This window comes from Sander lucioperca, chromosome 17, assembly GCF_008315115.2.
Source record: "Sander lucioperca isolate FBNREF2018 chromosome 17, SLUC_FBN_1.2, whole genome shotgun sequence".
NCBI classification, from domain to species: domain Eukaryota; kingdom Metazoa; phylum Chordata; class Actinopteri; order Perciformes; family Percidae; genus Sander; species Sander lucioperca.
In genome coordinates, this window is record NC_050189.1 from 15,396,331 (window position 1) to 15,417,445 (window position 21,115).

Sequence of the window (21,115 nt, forward strand, 5' to 3'; positions counted from 1 at the left end):
CCACACAAACACAACCATGCTGACATACGGTGAGTATCAACAGCTGATTAACTTTTCATCAGGCGCCATCATCAGTATTTCGACTTGCTCAATATGGTTTATAATCAAACACCTGCAAAACTAATGACATCCCCCATCGGCCTCAGTTATATTCATTTAGTGATAATTAGCACATGTTAGCATGGTAACTAAGGTGGTGAACGTGGTAACTAAGAGGGTGAACATAATAAACATACCAGCTGAACATCAACATGCTAGCGTGTGTAAGCATCTCTGTGCCAAGCCGCAGAGCCAGTCTGACTGTGAACTATTAACACATTGTCAGAACACAAGTATTCTTTTATCTTTACAATAACGTTACTAGTTATATGTGAATATAAGGAGAAAAGATCTCAATAAGCAACCTCAAAAGCGGACACATTTGACCTCCACCCTGTGATAGTTTTTTATTGTTAGAGTGTTGTGAAATTATATCGTACATTTAATTTCTCACTTCACCTGTATTTGTAAAAAATTACACACGTACACACACACACACACACACACACACACAAACACACACACACACACACACACACACACACACACACACACACACACACCAAAAAAGAGAGTAATAAAGCCACAAATGTAGAATTCATTAAAGTGAATTAAGATTAATTTCACCCATAGACAACTTGCTTACAAAATGCTACACCAATGACCACCAATGCCACTAAACAAACGCAGTGCAAAGAGTCATATACTGTACAGTAGCCATCCTCACAGTGCACTACATTTGTGAAAGTATTCTATTCTACAACAAGCTGAAGAAGCTCTCTGGTTCCTCGTCGTCCTCTTCCTCCTGCTGGGCGCCCTTACATATGGGTGGAGGGATGAGCTCTTGAGGGTCCGCTAGGCCAATGACGTTGTTGAAGAAGCTGTAGGTGAAAAATAGGAAGAACACACGATGAAATCATCCAGACAAAAGCAATGGCTGCAATTTACTTCCTCCTGGAACGCAATCATATCAACCTTCAACATAACTGCTGTACATATTGTCTGTGACAGTTTGCAATTGGCTGTTTGTCTACGTATGTGTATTGTTTACGCTATATGTCACCTTTTTGTTCACACTATCTTCACAATAAAAAATAAATAAATGAATAAACAAAGACAAATAGCACTACAGGTAAGAGGAACAATATATACTTTTGATTTAGGGGTGAACTGTCCCTTTAACTTATAACTCTGATCATGGCTGAGAAGGCATGTGGTCATTACTAATGTTATTAGTTCACATGTGTTTGACATGTCAAAATATATTTTCCATAAGGTCGATAAAGTCTTTTTGGATTCCATTATATGTATCTATTTTGAACGAGCTTCTGGTGAGAAATCTTTCACTTTGTTATCATGTGCATGCACTGACCTGGTCACCACCCATCCGGTGCTGTTGCTGTGAAACACAGTGCTGACAGGGACACATCCAAACTCTGTGACAGTGCTCATGTACTTTGCTGCAAAAACAGAAGTGGATCACATGTGAGCTGAAGCAGCACAACCAGACGAGCAGGTTCCGGGGCATTCAACACTATGACAGAGAGTCATGCGCTACAGTATTTCCTGTATTCTAGCTTCCTCGTATTGTACCTGGTTCCTTCTTCATGTGTAGCTCTCCCAACCAGGTGTTGACCAGAACTCCTTGCCCCGGCCCAGAGGAGCTGCCTAACACCACCTGTCCCAGCATGGTCGAGTTCTTTGGGATCCCCATCGGGTGGAAGTCTACACACAGTCTCTTCTTGCAACATGTGTGGTTCTTGTAGTTGATCTTATACATGACACGCTGTAAGACAAAATGGCATTATATTTACGATATATATTTGTGTTGAACATTGCATTTCCTGATGTAGATATCTTTGCTACAGTATGTTGTCATTACCTGTCTGTAGAGTAAAAGTACATCGTGGTGGGAGGTCTTATTGCCATAATGTCCAATCTCTCTGAGGCGGATGCGCTCTCCCAGTGCGTCATAGCTGTACTTGGCAAAGGCCATCAGCTGATGACGTGGGGAGGACTTGGAAGATGACAAAAAACAGTCTTCTTATTACAGCGAGCAATGCTGTGGCTATGACCACGTTAGTTTATACTATTTTAGATAATAGTAGCATGGTGAGTAAAGTCTTTTTAAGGGGAGACACTGCAGGTGAATAGGGTAAAACATGTGTACTAACAGATGTCACCATGATACATGAAACTTCCCCAGTTGATTACTTACATTAGGACAATTATTTATGTATTTCAAGTTTTCTGTAATTTGGGTGTTTATATAGGCAAATTAGGCCTTTTCAAATGCTAACTTTAAGTCAATTTAGGAGAAATCTACAGGTACAAATAGACAAAGTGTAGTTAAATAAATATCTAAATATGTATTTTGGATGTTTTTTTCCCCAGTAGTCTGAAAGAATACATGTTATGGAAGAAAAATAGCCCCAAAACTTTGCCTGTAGTGTCTCCATGTTTTGTCAGGAAGTTGTGTAAGGAAGTCAAAACTTACCACAGAGAGGCGTCCTGTCAGCAGTGCTGGGGATCCTGTTAAAATCAAAACAGTGTTTATAAATTGAGCATTTACATCCCAACTGTACTAAACTCGCAACGCAGTCATATTTCCCTATAAGTGCCGAAGCAAAAACAGAACAGCACGGTCAGTATTTATTGATTTATCATTATTCAGTGCAAAACTAGTTGAACAAATGAAGTCAGTGTGTACTTACTGCATGGTCGTGGTGTTTGAGCCAGGCAGCCCACTGACAGGCACACAAACAGGACCAGGGCTCTCATGCTGTCTGGTGTACTGTACGGTAGATTCCGTTCCTCTGCACACAGATGCAAATGCTGTATGCTGCTGCTTCAGAGCGCTCACTTCCTTATAAACAAGCTGGGGAAGGCTCCCAGTCTGCATCCACTGCCAGGTTGTTTTCAGTCCTCAGTGTATACACCCATCCTGTCAGAATAAAACAGAAAACATTAGTACTAACAATAAAGGTGGCGTGTCACTGTGACTCAGCTTTTAATAAATGTTCCTGGTTTGAGATGTTGAGATGTCATGTGACCACCTTTCTCTCTCACAGTCCTTGCTATCTCTAATTTAGTTGTAAATTTAGGTAAAAAAAACATTTGACTTCCAGGAAAGAGAGAATTAAAAAAGAACTTCTCTCATCACATAGATGCTTTTTAACCACACGTTGTCCTGTATTAAAAAATAAATCAACATTAACAAGTTTTCTACAAATGCAGGTACAATGTCTGAAATTATAAAGTCATGTTAATTCATGTTCCTGTTTTCACTGGGCACTTGGGAAATTGATAGTATGTAAGATGAAGATTCTTCCTGTCATGCATCCTTTTTGCCCTACTAGTACAATGCTGTTTATACATGTTGCCATTTATTACACACAGAGACAAGGTGTATGCATTTGTTTATTGTTCTAATATATTTATTGATTAAAATTACACATGGTCACACATCAGCAAATTGATAGAAAGAGGGAGTTTTTTGGACCCATTGTCACTATGAAAACATTGGGGTTTGGGTTGGGTAAAGACAGAAATAGTGTATGTAAAAAACAACCCAAAAACATATGGCAAATTCTGCAAAATTTGGTCTGAGATGCTCAACTCAAGATGCTTGGAAAAAGACGTTATTAGCAGGAGTAGGTGTGCTGTATACCACCTAACAAAGCCGTGATTCAGTAGCTCCACTTGTTTAATGGCAAATCATTAGTTAAAGGAATGCTGTGCTGAAGGCCTCAATGCTGTTTGAGGAACACGCTGAAGAAGTCTACAGGCTCTTCTTCGCTGTCAGCATTCAGCCCTGCATCCTGGCAGAAGTCTGGAGGGTTGAGCTTCCCGGGGTCCTCTATCCCAATGATGTTGTTGAAGAAGCTAGTGGACAGAAAGAAGATGGCCTTTTGATGATGATCACATGGCCAGTTGCAAATATATTTTAGGTTTTTAAAAGTCAGCATCTAGCCTGTCACCACCACACTGTCCCTTCTGCCCTATAGAGCAGGGGTCTTCAACGCTTTGAGACCAATGACCCCTTAGCTGAAAGAGAGACGGAGCAGGGAACCCCTACTCCATATTGTATAGAATTTAGTGGCATATTAAACTGGGCCAGGGATGAAAATGGATAGAATAGAATAGGATAGAATGCCTTTTATTGTAGACACTATATACATATGAAAAACATAAGTATGGTTTTTATATACAGTGTGATATGCTGTGTGGGTTATTGCACATTATTTGAATATAGCCCAATAGTGGTGATCATAAGTAATAATTTAGATATAAGACAGTGAGAGTAATGATATTGCACAGTATACAGATATTGCACAGTAATGGAATTGCACAGTATAGATAATATATATTAGATATTCATTATTTCTACATCATGTTTTAATGTTAAAAATACATTTGGAAGTCACAGATAATCCTTAAGCTTAATTGGATGTGTGGGTGGCTACCTTATCTATAATAAGTCTATCATCATAACATGTCTATCATCAATTAAAATGACATGTTTTTGGTTTTCATGAATAGGCCGATTCATCTTTGTTAATAATATGTTGGAATTATGTTAATGTACTGCATATTTTTAAGACACAGAAGAAAAATAAACTTTTCCAAAAATGATCAAACAATAATTTGGCCCCCCTGCAGTAACTCTGAGGACCCATTAGGGCCCCTGTTGCAATAGAGTGTTGACGTGAATGTGAACTAACCTTGTCACCAACCATCCATACTCCTTTGTCTGGTAATCAGTGCTCACAGGGATGCAACCGAATTCAGTGACTGTGGTCATGTACTTTCCTGTAAGGTCAGAGAAGAAAATGAGTGTGTTAATGCACTGGGTCGGATGAATGGACAGTTAAGGCAGTTGTAACAGTCCCATGCTCTCTAACCTGATTTGTCTGGCAGCTCTCCAACCCAACAGTTGACCAGGAGTCCTTGTCCAGGTCCAGACGAGCTGCCCAGAACAGCCTGGCTTAGCAGTGAGGCATCTTTTGGGATTGCCATAGGCTGGAAGTCTGCTTTCAGAGGCTTTTTCTTGCATGTACGGTCAACGTCGTTGATCTCATACATGGTAGCCTGAGGGATCAAAGGTGTGGGATGCGTATGACTATTGATTATTTTGATACAGTATATTTGTAGTTTTATATATACAGTGCTAAGCATAAGTGAATACACCCATGCTAAAGTTGACTAAAAAGAGGAATAAAAAAAATCATCTTTTAGAAATTGATCTTAATGCCTTAATTAAAAAATGAGGAAAAATCCAACCTTTAAGGACACCAATTTTCTTTGTGAATGAATAATGTATCGTACATAAATAAATGTTCTTCCTTAAAATACAGGGGGAATAAGTAAGTACACCCCTATGTTAAATTCCCATAGAGGCAGGCAGATTTTTATTTTTAAAGGCCAGTTATTTCATGGATCCAGGATACTATGCATCCTGATAAAGTTCCCTTGGCCTTTGGAATTAAAATAGCCCCACATCATCACATACCCTTTATCATACCTAGAGATTGGCATGGTTTTATGTCGGTTAGCCTAATAGCTGGTTTGATTTGCATTGAGAGATGATTTTATGGAAAGTACCCCATACTAATCTCTAGGTATGGTGAACGGTATGTGATGATGTGGGGCTATTTTAATTCCAAAAAATATTGTGAACTCAATGAACATTAATGATTATGGTTTTGTTGATGTGATATCCTAAGGACCACTCATGTAAATCATTCTCAAAGTCCGCATAAAATGTTTACTCCCATAATAATTTAAGACGCGCTGCACCTCACAGCAACTTGACAAGGGCAACTGTCATTGTTGCTCCATTGTGAATCTTACTCCTAAGTGCTTTGTTTCTGAGATGTTGTCTTTTTGTTTGGACCCCTTTTTAGTTGATAGAGAAATTAATGCTTATGAACAATAACATATTCAAAATCAGAATTTATACTCCTAAGTTTGTTCAAATGTTACAAATTGAGTAAAGACTGAGTAATCTTTCGAAGCAGGTCCCTGTGCTTCTACTTCGAATTAAAATTATTTTCCTGGTACTTTTGACCTCTGATCAGGAGCGACTGCACTGCAAAATAAATATTTGGGATGTTCATTATGTCATTGCTTTGGTCACCTCTTTGTAGAGCAGAAGAGCGTCATAGGTGAATGACTTATTCTCATAAGTGCCCAGCTCCATGATCCGGACCCGTTGTCCAATCGCATCATACAGGTATGTGGCATAAGTCCACAGCTTTTCATTCTGTGTGGTCTGGAGAAAGATCATGTGTGAGTTTACATCTACCTCTTTCACATAAGTGTGCTGAGTCATTATGCTCAGGTCCTGCTTTATGATGCTCATATAACACACTCAGAAACAACAAACACTCACTATAGTGAGGGCTCCGCTCAGGAGAGGAGGACTTGCTGTGTTACGGAGAAAGATGTGTGGAATTATAACACTGCATTATTTAACAAAAGCACACATTTGACACATGCATAAATAAGCTTGATCACCGTATACAAATACAATACAAATATTGAGAAAGCATAAAATGGCATTAGAAATAAGAGAAATCCATTCCAATCACAATTCCTTTTCTCTTTCTGTGATTTTACTTACAGCATGGGTGAGGCTTCTGAGTCAGGCAGCCTGCTAGGAAGCACGGTAACAATACTAAGAATCTCATACTTTTGGATTCCACGCTCCGCATTGTAAGGCAGCCACAAACACTCTGGTGAACGAGAGAGGAGTCACTTCCTTATATATACGAACACTGAGGCTCCAGGAGATACACCAGCTTTCAGGGTTAATTTTTAACCCTATTACTCTTATGAAAAGTCATACATGTGAGTGAAAAGCTGCTACAATCAGTTTCACTTAAAGATAAAAAGCCATAAGAGCCAGTATCTGACTCCTGTTCTACTTTGTTACTATAGGCTGGTTAAGGTTTTTCAGGGAGACAATTGTACAGAAGATTGTGTGTATAACTGGTAAGATAATGAACCTAAATTACATAATATGGCAAATAAAAAACACTACTTTTCATTGAAATATATTCAGAAAGTTTACCTTTTCATTGCATGCATGTAGACAGTGACAGTGAGGTTTGTGCACAGTGGGTCAGGGGTAAGAATGTTGTTTGTGTTCACAAAACATGGAGGCCAACAAACCCAGAAGTAGATTTTGTCTGGAGAGGAGACTCACGCGTGCTCCGTGAATGACATCACCGTCATATGATGTGAAGGTGTGTGACTGCTGTAATCAGACCACCTGCTCCATTGCCTCATTGGTTTACTCCATTGAGGGAGTGCATTCATTATTTAACAACATCATAACTTTATACATTCGCAATGGTGTTTTCCCTTTTGATTCAATATTTACACTTGCACCTGAGAGTAAAAGTCGAGGTCATAAAACTCTTGGCAACCTGCATCATGCAGTTTTTACTGTATGTATAACAAGGGATAATACATTTTCTCCTTCATGCTTGTCAACACTGGCTCCATTAATCTGGGGGTGATTTCTTATGCTGACTCATGCACCAGTGTGAAACAATAGGTTTGAAGGGGAGAAGAGCAGAAGAACAATACTTTGTTATCATAATTAGATAGTTTGAACAAATGTTTGTCAATGACAAAGATTAACAAGATTGACTGACCTTAACAGGGTACAGCGGTCAGCTGAATGGCTTAACTACATACATTTGAAAAGTAAGTTATCTTCTACCTATAAAGACTTTTGGAACAAAATCAAACAGCTAACCCAAGGGTGTTAATAAGGCCAATGAGAAATGATCTATAAGCATCTCACCCAACCTTATCTTTCACATGACTGTCAGGTGATACCTATAGTTGTGAGACATGATGGATTATAAAACCATTCCCAAAGCAAAACACCCAATCATTTCTTTCATTATTTATTGCAGTGAAAACTAAACTGAACAAAAATTTAACTTGTCATTATGTGGCTGTATATCTAAAAATGTTATTTGCCAAAGATTCTGTGAATGATATATATATATATATTTTCTTTTTTTTTTTTTTTTTTTTTCTTTTTGTCTCATTCAGCTTTTTCAGGCACTTGACCAATCAGAAAAGTGAGTCTGAGAATTAACCCTCGGGAGAAATAATGGCCAGATATGCCTATAATTTAAATGACATCCAAGTTTATGTTTATACATTTAGCACCCTAAGATAGAATGTATTTAAAACTATATTCATTCATACATTTTTTGATTTTATCTTATCTATAAAATGGTTTATATAATATAATTCTAATGAAAGACACAGTACAGTGATTGTAACTGGGGTAATGTCAGCTAAATTATGTAAACGTGTAAGTTTCAGAAACTTGTTGCTCATACTTTATAAGATAAAAAAACTTATTATTTCTTATTTGAACTCATTTCTGAATAAAAACACTCAAACACACATACAACTCCTCAAAGTTTCTGAGGCTGAACATGTGGCTGTGTGACCACAGGAGGTAGCGTGAGCAGTTGGCAGATGCCATTGCACTCTGGTCCGTGTTGCTCCTCCAGGAAGTACCTGAGGCCTCTGGCAGCAAAGTTGGAGGGGCCTTTGGGGGTCTTGGTGGAGTGAATCTGGGGGTCGGTGAGGTAGGTCAGCCCTTTGCCATTGGCTGTCACCCACCCTGGAAAAAAAAAAGGAAGGAGTAGTTCACAACTAAGAACAAACTCATATATATACATACACTACCGGTCAAAAGTTTGGGGTCACTTAGAAATGTCCATTCCACTCCATTCCAGACAGAATACCAGCTGAGATCAGTTGCATTGTTTTTTAATCAGGGCAGCAGTTTTCAGATTACATTATGTGCTTATATAATTGCAAAAGGGTTCTCGACTGTTGTAGACAGAAGTGGCTGAAGAAACGCTTGAAATCCATGCTTTTTGGTCTAAACGTCATACCCAAATGTGGTACAGCTCCCATATACTTTGACACTCTGGGGTGTGCCTGTTTGTGTATTTGAAAAGTATTGTACTTTGTAGTTTTTTGGCTTTTTTCTTTGCACTTCTCAAATGGAAATAAAAAAACACACAGACATCTGTAGAAAAAAATTCATATAAAATCCATTTTTCAGTCTTTTGGCTTCTGGATTCTTTCTGTAGTAAGCTGAGACATGTGTCTATGGCCTTGTGTTGTATCTCACCAGATGTGTTTACAGCAGTGTATTCTAATCATTTTACAGATGTATGACTTGGATGGAAATAAAAAAACCTCCATTCTAGCCTCTGTAACTCTGTGTCAGTAAGGCCTAGAATCACCCTGACACTTCTAACAAAAACTTGAGAGTGTTACCTTTCCAATTATATCAGGCCCACCCCAGAGTGTCAAAGTATCTGGGAGCTGTACCACTTTTCATTTGGGTATGACGTTTAGACCAAAAAGAATGGATTTCAAGCGTTTCTTCAGCCATTTCTGTCTACAACATTGGAGAACCCTTTTGCAATTATGTAAACACATAATGTAATCTAAAAACTGGAATGGAAATTTCTAAGTGACCCCAAACTTTTGACCGGTAGTGTGTGTGTGTGTGTGTGTGTGTGTGTGTGATAGATATATATATATATATATATATACACACACAGTATTCTTATCTTTAGGTAGGGAAGAGTGCAACCATTGCCATATGCAAAGAATACACAATAGGTCTGTGTAATCGAAATTTGAATCGTGATTACGATTTTGTCTCCAAATGATCACAGAAACAGAGTAATCGAGAAAAACACACATCACGTTATTTTGTCTTGTTTTCTGAATGAGAAAAAAAATACATTTCAGCCACACACACACACACACACACACACACACACACACACACACACACACACACACAAAATGCGTTTCACTATCTTTGTGGGGACCCGTCATTGACATAATGCATTCCGTAGCCTAACTAAATGCCTAACCTTAACCCTTACCCTCACCCTAACCATAACCTAATTCTAACCCTAAAACCAAGTCTTAACCCTCAAACAGCCCTTTAAACTTGTGGGGTCCAGCAATTTGGCCCCACAAAGCTGTCCGGACCCCACAAATATACTGGACTCCTGGTTTTTGGACCCCACGAATATAGTTAAACAAGAACACACACACACACACACACACACACACACACACACACACACACACACACACACACACACACACACACCTTGCAGGTCTACAACAACTTCCTGGCACTCAGAGAGCAGGTAGGTGAAGTGTCCGAAGGCAAGGCCATATTCTGTAGCCTGGAAGCTCTTGTCCTTCTTTCCAGTGTTGTTGGTCAGTTTGACAAAGTCCCCAAGCATGTAGGGCTCCACTGTTACACAGCCTGCAATCTCATTTCCATTCAGAATCTATTCACACAGCACAGAAAACAAGAGGGAAATTAGCAAATATGCAAAGCCCGTCTTTGAGCGCCACCCATTAACATGGCTGAGTAGTATACATTTCTCCAGTGGCTTTATTATGTCTCTACAGGTAAATTAAAAGTCTTCTGTCACTACTCAAAAGACTCACCAGAGCAAGTGTTGCAGTTTACATGGTGTTTAAGTTAAAATGAGATCAACTTGATCAATGCAATCCAGTATATAAAGTCTTTTTTTGGGCCAGTTCATCCAGGGAAGTGCATATACTATTAGGAGAATACTCACCACTAAGCTATTATTTGTAACTTAATTTCCCATTTTACTCTTTTAACAGCTCACAGTACATTATAGACTACTATCTAAAAAAATATTGGCTCTACTACAGTCATGAGATTATGTTTCTAGCTGTAAACTGACAACTGGAGGGTGTACTGGGGTGTTACATTTAAATTTGAAACAACCATGCTCCGAGGCTGCTGCAGGCTATCCTGCACTCTGCTGTTTCTGACATTATGTATTTGTGTAGAGGGTCCTATTAAAGTGGCATTTATGAAGGAAATCATTTTATTCTAATGCAATATCTGATACATGTACTTTCCTTTCCATATGATCTGTCCTCACCAGTAGTGCCTCCGAGGGAATGAAGAAGATCTGAGCCATGACTTCCTTGTCATAAAGACTCTTGTTGAATTCCGTCACATAGTACTGGGCTGTCATCTGTCTCTCCACATCTTTCAGATGAAACTGGATCTCCTTTGGCTTCAAGTAATCTTTTCCAACATAACTAAGGACAACCAGACACAGACAACGTGAGATTTAAAGTCATTTGGTACAGCTTGTGCCTGGACTGTGCGGCTGCATACCTGCTTAACCTCTCCTCCTGGTGTAAAAACTGCACCCATATTGCCGCTCTCTGCTTGCCCTGCATCCCCATCGGCTCCCCGATGTAAGCACACGTCTCCCTGGCTGTCCACAGCCCTGTGGCCTTAGAGAACTTCAAATGAAGAGCACCTAATTGAGATGACATTTAAAGATGAATGCAATATTTCAGTCGGACCGACAGTGGTGGAAGAAGCAATCAGATCCGATAACGTTACTTCAGTAAAAGTACTAATACAAGTACTAATACCACACTGTAAAAATGTTGTGCTACAAGTAAACATCCTGCATTGTGTCCTGCAAGTATCATCAAGAAAATTAAATTAAAGTATTAGTATTAAGTAAAAGTACTCAATGCAGAAGTGTTTATTCACCACTCGAGGTTTCTGCCTAAAAGGAAGTTTTTCCTCGCCACTGTTGCACCAAATGCTTGCTCGTGGGAAATTGTTGGGTCTTTGTAAATGATAAGAGTGTGGTCTAGACCTACTCTATCTGTAAAGTGTCTTGAGATAACTCTCATTATGATTTGATACTATGAATAAAATTGAATTTAATTTAATCGGCTAATCATTTCAGGTGTTCTTGTAGGCCTGCATATTATTGGGTAGTTTAATTTATAATAAAACAGCATATTTTATAAACTATGTACATGTGTTTTGTGTGCAAGGTCCTTATTTATAAAGTAACTTAAGCTGTCAGATTCATGTAGTGGAGTAAAAAGACAAAAAAAAAAAAAATTCTCTCTGAAATGTAACGGAGTAAAAGTAGAAAGTGGCATGAAAAGAAAAACCTGAAGTACAGTACAAGTACCTCACATTTGTACTTAAGTACAGTACTTGGTTAAATGTACTGTACTGTACACCACTGCAGACCGACACTCCCTAGAGCCTCACTGCTAGCATGGCTAAAGAGATGTACTGATGATATAGACACGTTTCAATTCAAACTTACTGTACGCAGTTCTGTGCGACTTGAGTTTGAATTGTGTCTTGTCGCTGTGAAGTCTCTTCAGCAGACATTCATGGCAAACTCCAGCCAGTAGTGCTTGGAAATCCTGCTGTGACAACATATACTGACTCTCGGGGACAACGCTAGTTACAGCGCTGTGTTTAAGACAGCTGTAGCACAAGGGGTTCTTTATCTGAGGGACATTCACTTTTTCTGAAGAAGTAACGCCACTGTGTTGGGGTCCACCCTGATGCTCCTCCAGCATCTCAAATGAACTCTCTGTGGAGGTTTCAGTGGAAGCACACTGCTCAGGAAGGTTTGGGTGAGGGGTTGCTAAAGTAGCAGGTTTTACGGATATTGAGTCAACTTCACTGTCGATATTTGGGTCAATGTTGAGGCTCTCCAGAGGTCTGAATTCCCATCCAGGTGTGTGGGTTTTGTGCGTGGGATCATGAGCAGAATCACTGCTTTCAGAATCCAGCGTTTCCAAGAGGAAGAAACTCCCATCAGACTCTACTGACTTGCTGCTTCGAACGCTTCCTGCTTTTGAAAGGCTGCTTGGCTGAGGTTTTCTGTTTGTGGGGGAGTTCAGGTCAGCTGAAAGTTTCTCCCACGACGACTGGGAACTGAAACTGCCACCGAGCGAGCTGGAGGATGTTCTGAGAGCTAGCTGGGATAAGGATTGTGCTGCTCCCTCAACTGCTGACGGTTTCGGCGCCACACCAACATCAGTCATCCAATCCTCGTCAGTGTCCAGTGTCTCTATTCCAGCTTGAATCACTTCAAATTTCTCCAAATCGGCACTCCCATTGGATGAGGAAGAGGCAGGTATTGCTGAACTAAGGACTGTTTGGGAACCAACACCAGAGTTACAACCATGTAAGCCTCGCTTCTTGTTTCCATCAGCAGATTGTAGCACACTGTCTGACCTGTCATCATCAACCTCAGTGGTCAGGCAGCTCTGATTACGTGCTTTTGCTTCACGTTCAACGCCACTACTTCCTGTGAAGCCGCTGCTGCTGGGCCTAGGAGACCCTGAACTACTCAAGGAGAAGTTCTGCCATGAAGAGCCAAGGTTATCTGTGCTTCCCAGAGTGGTACACAGGTCAGACCTTTGAGGTGGGTGCACAGCAGGTGAACTTGAACCTCTCTGTTGTGGCTCCTCTCCTTTGGGTGCCACTTTGCAGGCCTTGGTGCTGCATTCTGTGTAGAGCGTACCAATGGTTGTCCCCAGTGCAGTTATACATAACCTCGCCTCATCTATGTCGTCTTTGGTCCCCTTACAGCGTGTGTTGGTTGTCTCGCACAGTGACGCGTGATACTTCTGGAATCTCTTCATCACCTTGGCGAAACCCTCCAGAGTGAAATTGACCAATGTGTCCTTGATGTTTCCGTAGCTGTCCGGGATAAAAGACCCCTTGTCTGAATTAAGGAAAGGCTCCACTCTCAACAGAAGCTTGACTTGTCCGACCAGATGCATGATTTCAGCACAGAGGCCGTCTTTGTCTTGGGTATCTGCATTGCAGTAATCGTAGAAATTCGCTAAAGCTTTTTGGCAAGCTTGAGTTGCCTGCGCCACGACCTCCTGAGGAGTGCCGAGCCATTTGTGAGCGACAGTGAGAGAATAGGCAGCCTTGAGGAAGGTGTGAAGCTCCTGCTGGCTGGTGACCAGCTCGCCCTCTGCTTTGGTGAGCAGGCCGATCGCAAACGCCTCTCTCGCCTGCAGGAGGAAAGACTGCCTTTCAGAGGCAGGGCACGCCACTGAGAAACTGTACGATAACAAGCAGGTCCCTTGGGTTGCCTGAAGAAAAACAAGAGGTCAGAGAGAAGCGGAAGAATAATTAAAGCAGTAATAAGTAAGATGTATTGTATATGTAAAAAACAGATTTATGGTCGTGTCTGGATGGTAACTCAAGATTTGCGAAAGTATCGCGAGATGGTTGTTAGGCATTGACCACGAATTGGTAAAGTCCCCCTTCATTTAAAAAAATGAGTTTTCTTAGGTTGATGTTCCTTAAAATGTCAGACCTATAATGACTTGTATCCGTTTGTCACTAAAAACTTGTTTTCAAATTCCTCTACTGAAGGAGGAGATGTCTGTGCACTTCTCTGAAATCTGACATTCAAACATATCCCGGGCAAGCGTGATTAGGTATGTCAATAATGTGCAAACCAATGCTGTCTAAAATGGAAAACACTACCGGACGGGGCAACAACTTCGACACAACACGGCAAAGAAATCTGAAACCTCCAGTGCAGAGCGGACTGTCAGTACAGAGGTGGAAAACCCACCGTCATCGTAGCTGTCAGCCACTGCTAGTTACAAGCTAGCAAGCTTACAAACAACATAACCAAATAAAAGATGCTAACTACACTTAACATTGCTGACTTTAGTGCACAGACTCCTCATCAGTCTGATTGACACTGGGATCAGGCAGGACGCTAAATCTGTAGTTGCAGATCATGAGGCCAGATCCACAATTTCTCAATGAGGGAGAAGAGTAGATGTGCTTCAAGCCCCTTTCAGTAATTATTATTTTTTTTTTTACTTTTTATGTGGGAAAACCATGTTAAACAAAATATTACTCATGACAGTATTTTTACATACTTACATTTTTTCTGGAGGAGGACTTTAAGATAAGGATAGGTAGTCGGCAGCATAATCTAGGGTTGCCATCTAAACACGACCCTGATTTATGTCAACATGGCAACAGTGAGCCGTGGCAGAGGCCGGTCAATGGAACAACTCACCACATTGGTCAACACATAGAGTGAAGTGTACTGGCTGTAAACTACCGCCATCTTAGCTGCCTGAGCTGCTGAAAGAAGACGATGACTCCTGTCCCCAAGTAAAGACTGCTCCAAACAATCAGACACAAGACATTAGACAAGAAAATATACAAAGCCAACAATAGAAAAAAATACACATCATATCAGTTGGATTTACCAAATCAATATCTGGATTAGTCCTAAAAGCGTGGAAGTCCTCATCGTTCATAGACACCAATATGTTGGCCAGTATGCCAAGAGAGGTTCCAATGCCCTACAACATACACAGACATGTATAGCAAAGGTTTATAACAGTGTGTAGACTGGGTTGTGCATGTTTACAAGCTCACAATATGGCAACTGTGATGACAATATTGTGGTTGTGGATTGAACCTTTTTATCAGGTTGAGGAAGTGTGTAGTAGCCGACCAGAGAGGCCCAGATTAGCTGTGCAGCCTCTAGCCACAGGCCTGGAACAGAGCACAAAACAGCCATGACATCAATGTATCAGAGGAGGAAGCTATTTTCTTTCATTCAGGAAAAAGATCTTACCTAGCTTCTGCAAAATCATTCCACGTACTTGAACACTAACAGCCTGCACAAGAGCCCTGTCACTCTCAGAGCGGTACACCCAACAACCTGCATGTGAAAACAATAGATTCTATTTTTTATTCAGCATGTAAAAAAAAAAAAAAAAATATGTTTGTGATTTAAGGCAATTAGAATAACAATAGCATGTACCTGTGGCCCCGCTATTGTTAATCAGACTGCTCAGTATGTATTCTGCCTTTTGTAGTTTGCCTGCAGGGAAGATAATTGTAATGTTTATCCAGCTCTGTATAACACAACAAAACATCAAAAATCTCTATAATTACCATGTGTAATGATGACAAAGCCTTCTCACATATCCATGTTATGAGTATGCATCAACTAAAGAATGCCATTGTATTCAATATTAGATAAATAAAGAAAAATACATAAATAAATTGGCCTATGACATACATATATCCTGAAATAAAAAAATAAGGTAATAAATATATAAATACATGTAAATATAAATATAAAAATGAGCCAATATAAAATCAACATATGTCATCTCATATATTGATGAATTGATTTGATATGGCTCATTTATATATTTATGTTTGACTTTTATTTGTTTCAGGGGACTTATTTCATAATGTCACATTTATTTATGTTTCTCTCTATTTATTTCCACTTCTTATCTTATATGTATTTCATAGGCAATTTTTTTTTTTGTTTATTCATGTATTTAATATGGAATAAAATGGCATTCCACAATGAACCACAATTATGTCCGAAAACAGTGATTAGCATGAAGTGTTACTCATCCGTTCACATTTATTGAGTGCCAGTAGCTCCCTAGCCTGGAAATCCAGACCCAAATCCGAAAGATTAAGGGTCTGGCATTGAGTAATGAAAATGGCCCAACTTGAGGGGCGGCACCAAGCATGCATTTGAAAATCTGAAACACTAGGACCAATCACAACAATACATGGGGTGACGTATCCAGAGCCCCATACGCTTAGCTACCAGCGGAGCTAACTGGTAGATTAAACTGTCGTCATCTGTTTAGCTCGCCTCTGGCCCGCCTATATCAGATACACCGATGTGACTGGTGCAGCTCGGCTACAAGGGCATAGCTAATGAGCATCATTACTCAATGCCAGAGTGACTCGCTGAGCAAATTCAAATTGTGCTCTCACGAGAACTCTGGATTTCCAGGGTAGTAGCTCCCCACAAAACTAAGAAAAGTAATGAAGTACGCTCAACGCCACACAGTACCAGAGTTAACGTAGACTCTGGCCTGTCGTATGACCAGCTGGGGGGCCACGGGGGTGTCAGGGTGGCGTCTGTGGAGCAGCTTGGTGATCTTGAGCAGCCGCCTGGACTCGTCCGTCCAGTAGAGGAAGCGGTCGACCAGGAAGACCACCGCCAGTGCCGTGCGTGCCTCCTGAGCCGCGATGGAAGCCTTCAGAACAGCCTGGCAGCAGGCAAACGTATTTAGTGGATATTTATTTTCAGTAACAGCACATATAAACCGTTACATAGCTGTGTCAGTGTTACCAGTAGCGGAGAGAGGTGCTTGCTGATAAGGTCACTAAGGTTGGTCTTGTCTTTGGCATTGAGCGACTCTTTATACTGCCACTTCTCCGGCACAAAGGGCCACTTCATTTCCATTGCCTCCTGCAGGAGAGAGGCCAGTTCTGCACACAACGAGTCTACAGGAAACAAGTGGGATTTCGTCAATCCAATTAAAAGTGTGTGGCAGTGCAAAAAATAAACTGGCCATAATAATAAATAAACAAAAACGGACAATACCTGATTAAACCTTTTTTGCAAAAGGGAATCGTTTTTTCTTAAAGCTCCACTAGAAACGTTTTATTGCTTTTTTTTCAACTTTTCTATCCTTCCTTTGGTACAGACGTGCTATACTGTATGTGGGCACTGGGAAGGCAAAGGGACTGTGTTATACTGAGTTGAGAAGGAGGTTTATAATGAGTACCGCTCCAGCTTGCCCTACCAAAAAGCATTAGCAAAACAAAAGGAAATCCCCTCAAATTCATGGCAACTCCACGTTGGATTCACCGAGCATTTGTGCAGAATGCCTTTGTCCCTCATTCTAAACGCGAACCAATATGTGTGGATCTTATGTAAGCGTAATTCCAAAACAAATCTCTTTACCCAAATCCCAATTCGACCTCCTTCAGGCCCAGGAAAATTGAACAAATAGCACCATCTTGTGTCTGACCTGTGCAGCTCCAGAGGTTGTGCCTCTCTGCCTCCGTGGGCTGGGTGGACTGCTGAGCTGCTGCCACTGCTCCGAGGCACTCGTCCAGTAAACCCCCCACCTCCTGGCTGTCCATTCTGGCCAACAGATGTTGTAGATGTCCTCTGTTCTTGGCCTCTTTACCCCCTGGCCTGCTCCTGTATTAAAGCTGTGTTAGGCACTTCATGTTTGGCGTTGTGGGGCAAAAATTCCATAATAATCTTTCAGCATACTCAGAGGCAAGTGGTCTGAGAGAAAACTAGACTTCTGCGCATCCTCTTTGCTCCGTTTTCAGGCTTTAGAAAATCTAGCCGGTGATGGGAAACTTTGGCCAATCACAGGACATTTCATGGAGAGCGAGCGTTCCTATTGGCTGTTCTGTGCATGCATTGCCCCTGCAAAAAAGTGCAAATCAAATCATTCAAATCAAATACTCTGCACTACACTAGCACTAGTAAGCGTTACCATACTTTTGCGTAAATAAACAGTAGTGTGTATCTTTTCGGACGCACTATGCTGTAATTTTCAACGCCACTTCCTGAGAGCCTCCTTGCCGTTGAAGACGCGTAACCATGGTAACCCCTGCCGACCTGCGCTCTAGCGGCATCGCCAGATAACGCTTAAATTACTGAAAGAGGGGAATACCTAGACCAACAGTCATTTAAATATGTAGAAATGGCAATTAGAGCGTTATTGACGTTACAGAGCTCCTCGGTTTCTGTCGGTCTGTTATGAACCTTGTCGTTACTACCCGATGCATCGTGGGATATTTATGCCGGCGTAGTGTGCAGTATTGCTTACTGTAATATTTTACCGGAAACAGCATGCAATTCGCGTACTATTGGTTTCATACTAAGGTTTCGGACATACTAAAAAAATCTCACATTTTGTTTTAGCTTACTAAAGAGCATGTTAGTATGGAATTATGGAATTTTGGACACAACCCTGGGGTATTTTATTTTATTTTATTTTTTTTGCCTTCTACCCACTGTAGCTTTAAAGTGATCCAAGAAGGGGGATCCTGTGGAATGGCCACACTGCTGTTGAGAAAGGATTGCACAATCAGGTCTGTTTGTAAATTTCAAAACATGAGAGATTCAATCAATACATAGGCTAATCAATACAAAACTCCATTTCAAAGAAATATAATAAAGCAAATTCCTGTTTAAAAAAAACAAAAAACATATATATGTACTAAGTAATGTCTTGTATTTGTTTGGACAGTAGCCTACACATTTGCTGATGTCCCTGTATACTCCTGAAGTGGAAGTGGTGTAGTCCACGTGATACGCAGGTATACACAGTACCCACTAAGAAAGCTCCAGGATTTCCATATATTGTGTTTCTTCTTCGCATAGGCTAAATAAAAAGGTATTTCCACCGTAAATTGGTGAATAAAAGTTATCCGAATGCAGGAAATTAAGTCTTTGGCGCTCAAAATAACTCTGGGGGAGGACACCCAGACCCCCCACTATGATATGCCCCCAAAGGCAGATTCTTTCCCATATAAACGCCCTGAACATTTCAGTGAATGTGGCTGATTGCATGGACCTCTTGCAGGACTGTATGGGTGTGGTTAGACTAAGTGATTGACATCTTCCTGAGTCCCCTGTTGGTGTTGTTGCACCTGTTATGGCAGGACAAATGACACCTTTATTACATTTTATTGGTAGAAATAATTTATGACCATTAAACTCCGGCCCACCTTCAACCTGACCAGAGTCTAATCAGCCAGAATAACTGAAAACATCTGTGTGGGTGTTCAGAGGCTTTAACAACATTGACTTTATAGTGAACCATAATTCCAGTAACTTCAATAAGTAGGACTATATTTCGAGACTTCTCATATACTTTTATGTATACTCATTTGTCAAAGTTATTTAGGTGTACCATAAAGAGAACACACAATATCATGCAGCATGATAAAGATGTAGCCTAAAATGTACGGATGTTACGATAAACACAAAGTATTGCTAGCTACTGTAGCCTACTTTGACAGTGAAAAAACAACTCCACAGATAACTCAACAGGAATGGAAGTTAGTGTTATAATTTAAAATAGCTATCTCTTCCCCCTTAAACGTTAAGCTTACAAGACTCTATGTCTCTTTTACTATGATGTCCGAATGATAACATTTGTTTTCATTAAACACTAATTAAACAGCACCTACCGTCTTTTAAGTTTGTCCTCGTCTTCCTGGTAGGGCAGTCCTATGCGGTGCTGCCTTCAAATAATGTCGGAAATATCGCAATTCCAACTGGAGAGCGCTTGTTGCACGAGTCTTTGCACTCTTTAGTGATGAGGTGTGTGATTACGGAATTTGAGGCGTCAGTAAGGTAGTGTTGTACAATAACAATGAACCAAAATCAGTGTTTAACTTTTGATCAAATACACTTTGTTAAATTATCTTAGAAATACACTCTGGATTCTATAGGATATGTTTAGAGTTATAAGGCCACTCACTTAGACCCGCATGCCATGTCGTTATAACCCCCTGTGCAATATGAATTACGTGTGCAATAGTTCTGTGTTTTGTAAATAGGCCATGGATGTTTTTTATTGATTCTTATTTTTATATTTACTGTTTTTCCTTTATTGCATATTCGATTTGTAATTTAAACCTACTTATTTTTTATTATATTTTAATATGTCCCTTACATTTTCTACTTACCTTTTTCTTTTTCTTTTATGGAGCCTCTTGGCATGCTGGTAAACTTTTTTACACGTCTGTACTTCTTGAATTTTAGGGTTATCACTCACTTAGTCTCGACTGATTGCCAGACTTATCTCCACAGCATTGCGGAGTAGGATCACTCACTTAATCCCGCATGACCTGAACGCAACGTGTGACGTTATAATGGGTGCAAACTCCATTCCAAAAAAAGCAAAATTCACCTAATAAACAGCAATGCAACATATATTTTCTCTATTTGTCATGCCGTGTTATACATGGGCTACATTCATTAATCAATCAATTAATGAATTAATTGATTGATTAACAAATGGATGCATTCCCCATTCTACCACTGCAGCAGAGCTCTGCCTCTTGTTTAGCCCACTGAAATAAAAACATTAAAAAAAAATTCCGAAATGTATGAGGTGTATGTGAAGGCAGCACAAACCTGGAAGTGTGGACATGTGTGAGGTTATATAGAAATGATTGATAGTTGACAAGACGCATTAATATTGCAGAGCAGCAACCGCTATATGCTGGATTGTTGTGGATGGTGTGTAATGATGCGTAAGCAGCACACACAACAAAGCGCGTGCAGCCTGTGGTGTTGCTGTGCTCCTACCAATAGGCGGG

The 21,115-nt window shown here is 40.4% G+C and overlaps 3 protein-coding genes across 4 annotated transcripts; all 3 read right to left on the reverse strand.

Moving 5' to 3' along the window:
* Positions 1-417: 417 nt before the first annotated feature.
* On the reverse strand, positions 418-3,008 carry epdl1 (ependymin-like 1). Its single transcript, XM_031288398.2, has 6 exons — positions 2,754-3,008; positions 2,537-2,571; positions 1,922-2,056; positions 1,633-1,825; positions 1,412-1,499; positions 418-920 (listed from the first exon to the last, which is right to left on the reverse strand). Exons 1-6 carry the CDS (start codon positions 2,818-2,820, stop codon positions 797-799), a joined length of 642 nt encoding a protein of 213 aa, XP_031144258.1. The 5' UTR covers positions 2,821-3,008; the 3' UTR covers positions 418-796.
* A 442-nt stretch (positions 3,009-3,450) lies between these two features.
* Positions 3,451-6,907, reverse strand: LOC116042276 (ependymin-2-like). Its single transcript, XM_031288397.2, has 6 exons — positions 6,665-6,907; positions 6,434-6,468; positions 6,179-6,313; positions 4,944-5,130; positions 4,764-4,851; positions 3,451-3,924 (listed from the first exon to the last, which is right to left on the reverse strand). The coding sequence occupies exons 1-6, from the start codon at positions 6,753-6,755 to the stop codon at positions 3,789-3,791; spliced, it is 672 nt and encodes a 223-aa protein (XP_031144257.1). The 5' UTR covers positions 6,756-6,907; the 3' UTR covers positions 3,451-3,788.
* Positions 6,908-8,290: 1,383 nt separating this feature from the next.
* Positions 8,291-20,039, reverse strand: alpk1 (alpha-kinase 1). Of its 2 annotated transcripts, none has more exons than XM_031288396.2 (14): positions 19,881-20,039; positions 17,791-17,977; positions 17,106-17,260; positions 16,824-17,022; positions 15,759-15,818; positions 15,570-15,656; positions 15,411-15,487; positions 15,196-15,291; positions 15,000-15,104; positions 12,252-14,049; positions 11,285-11,432; positions 11,043-11,205; positions 10,223-10,409; positions 8,291-8,698 (listed from the first exon to the last, which is right to left on the reverse strand). In XM_031288396.2, the coding sequence occupies exons 2-14, from the start codon at positions 17,903-17,905 to the stop codon at positions 8,487-8,489; spliced, it is 3,402 nt and encodes a 1,133-aa protein (XP_031144256.1). In that variant the 5' UTR covers positions 17,906-17,977; positions 19,881-20,039; the 3' UTR covers positions 8,291-8,486. The 2 variants fall into 2 exon arrangements, with proteins under 2 accessions (XP_031144256.1, XP_035849906.1); XM_035994013.1 differs by having other exon boundaries at positions 19,979-20,032.
* Between the last annotated feature and the right edge of the window lie 1,076 nt (positions 20,040-21,115).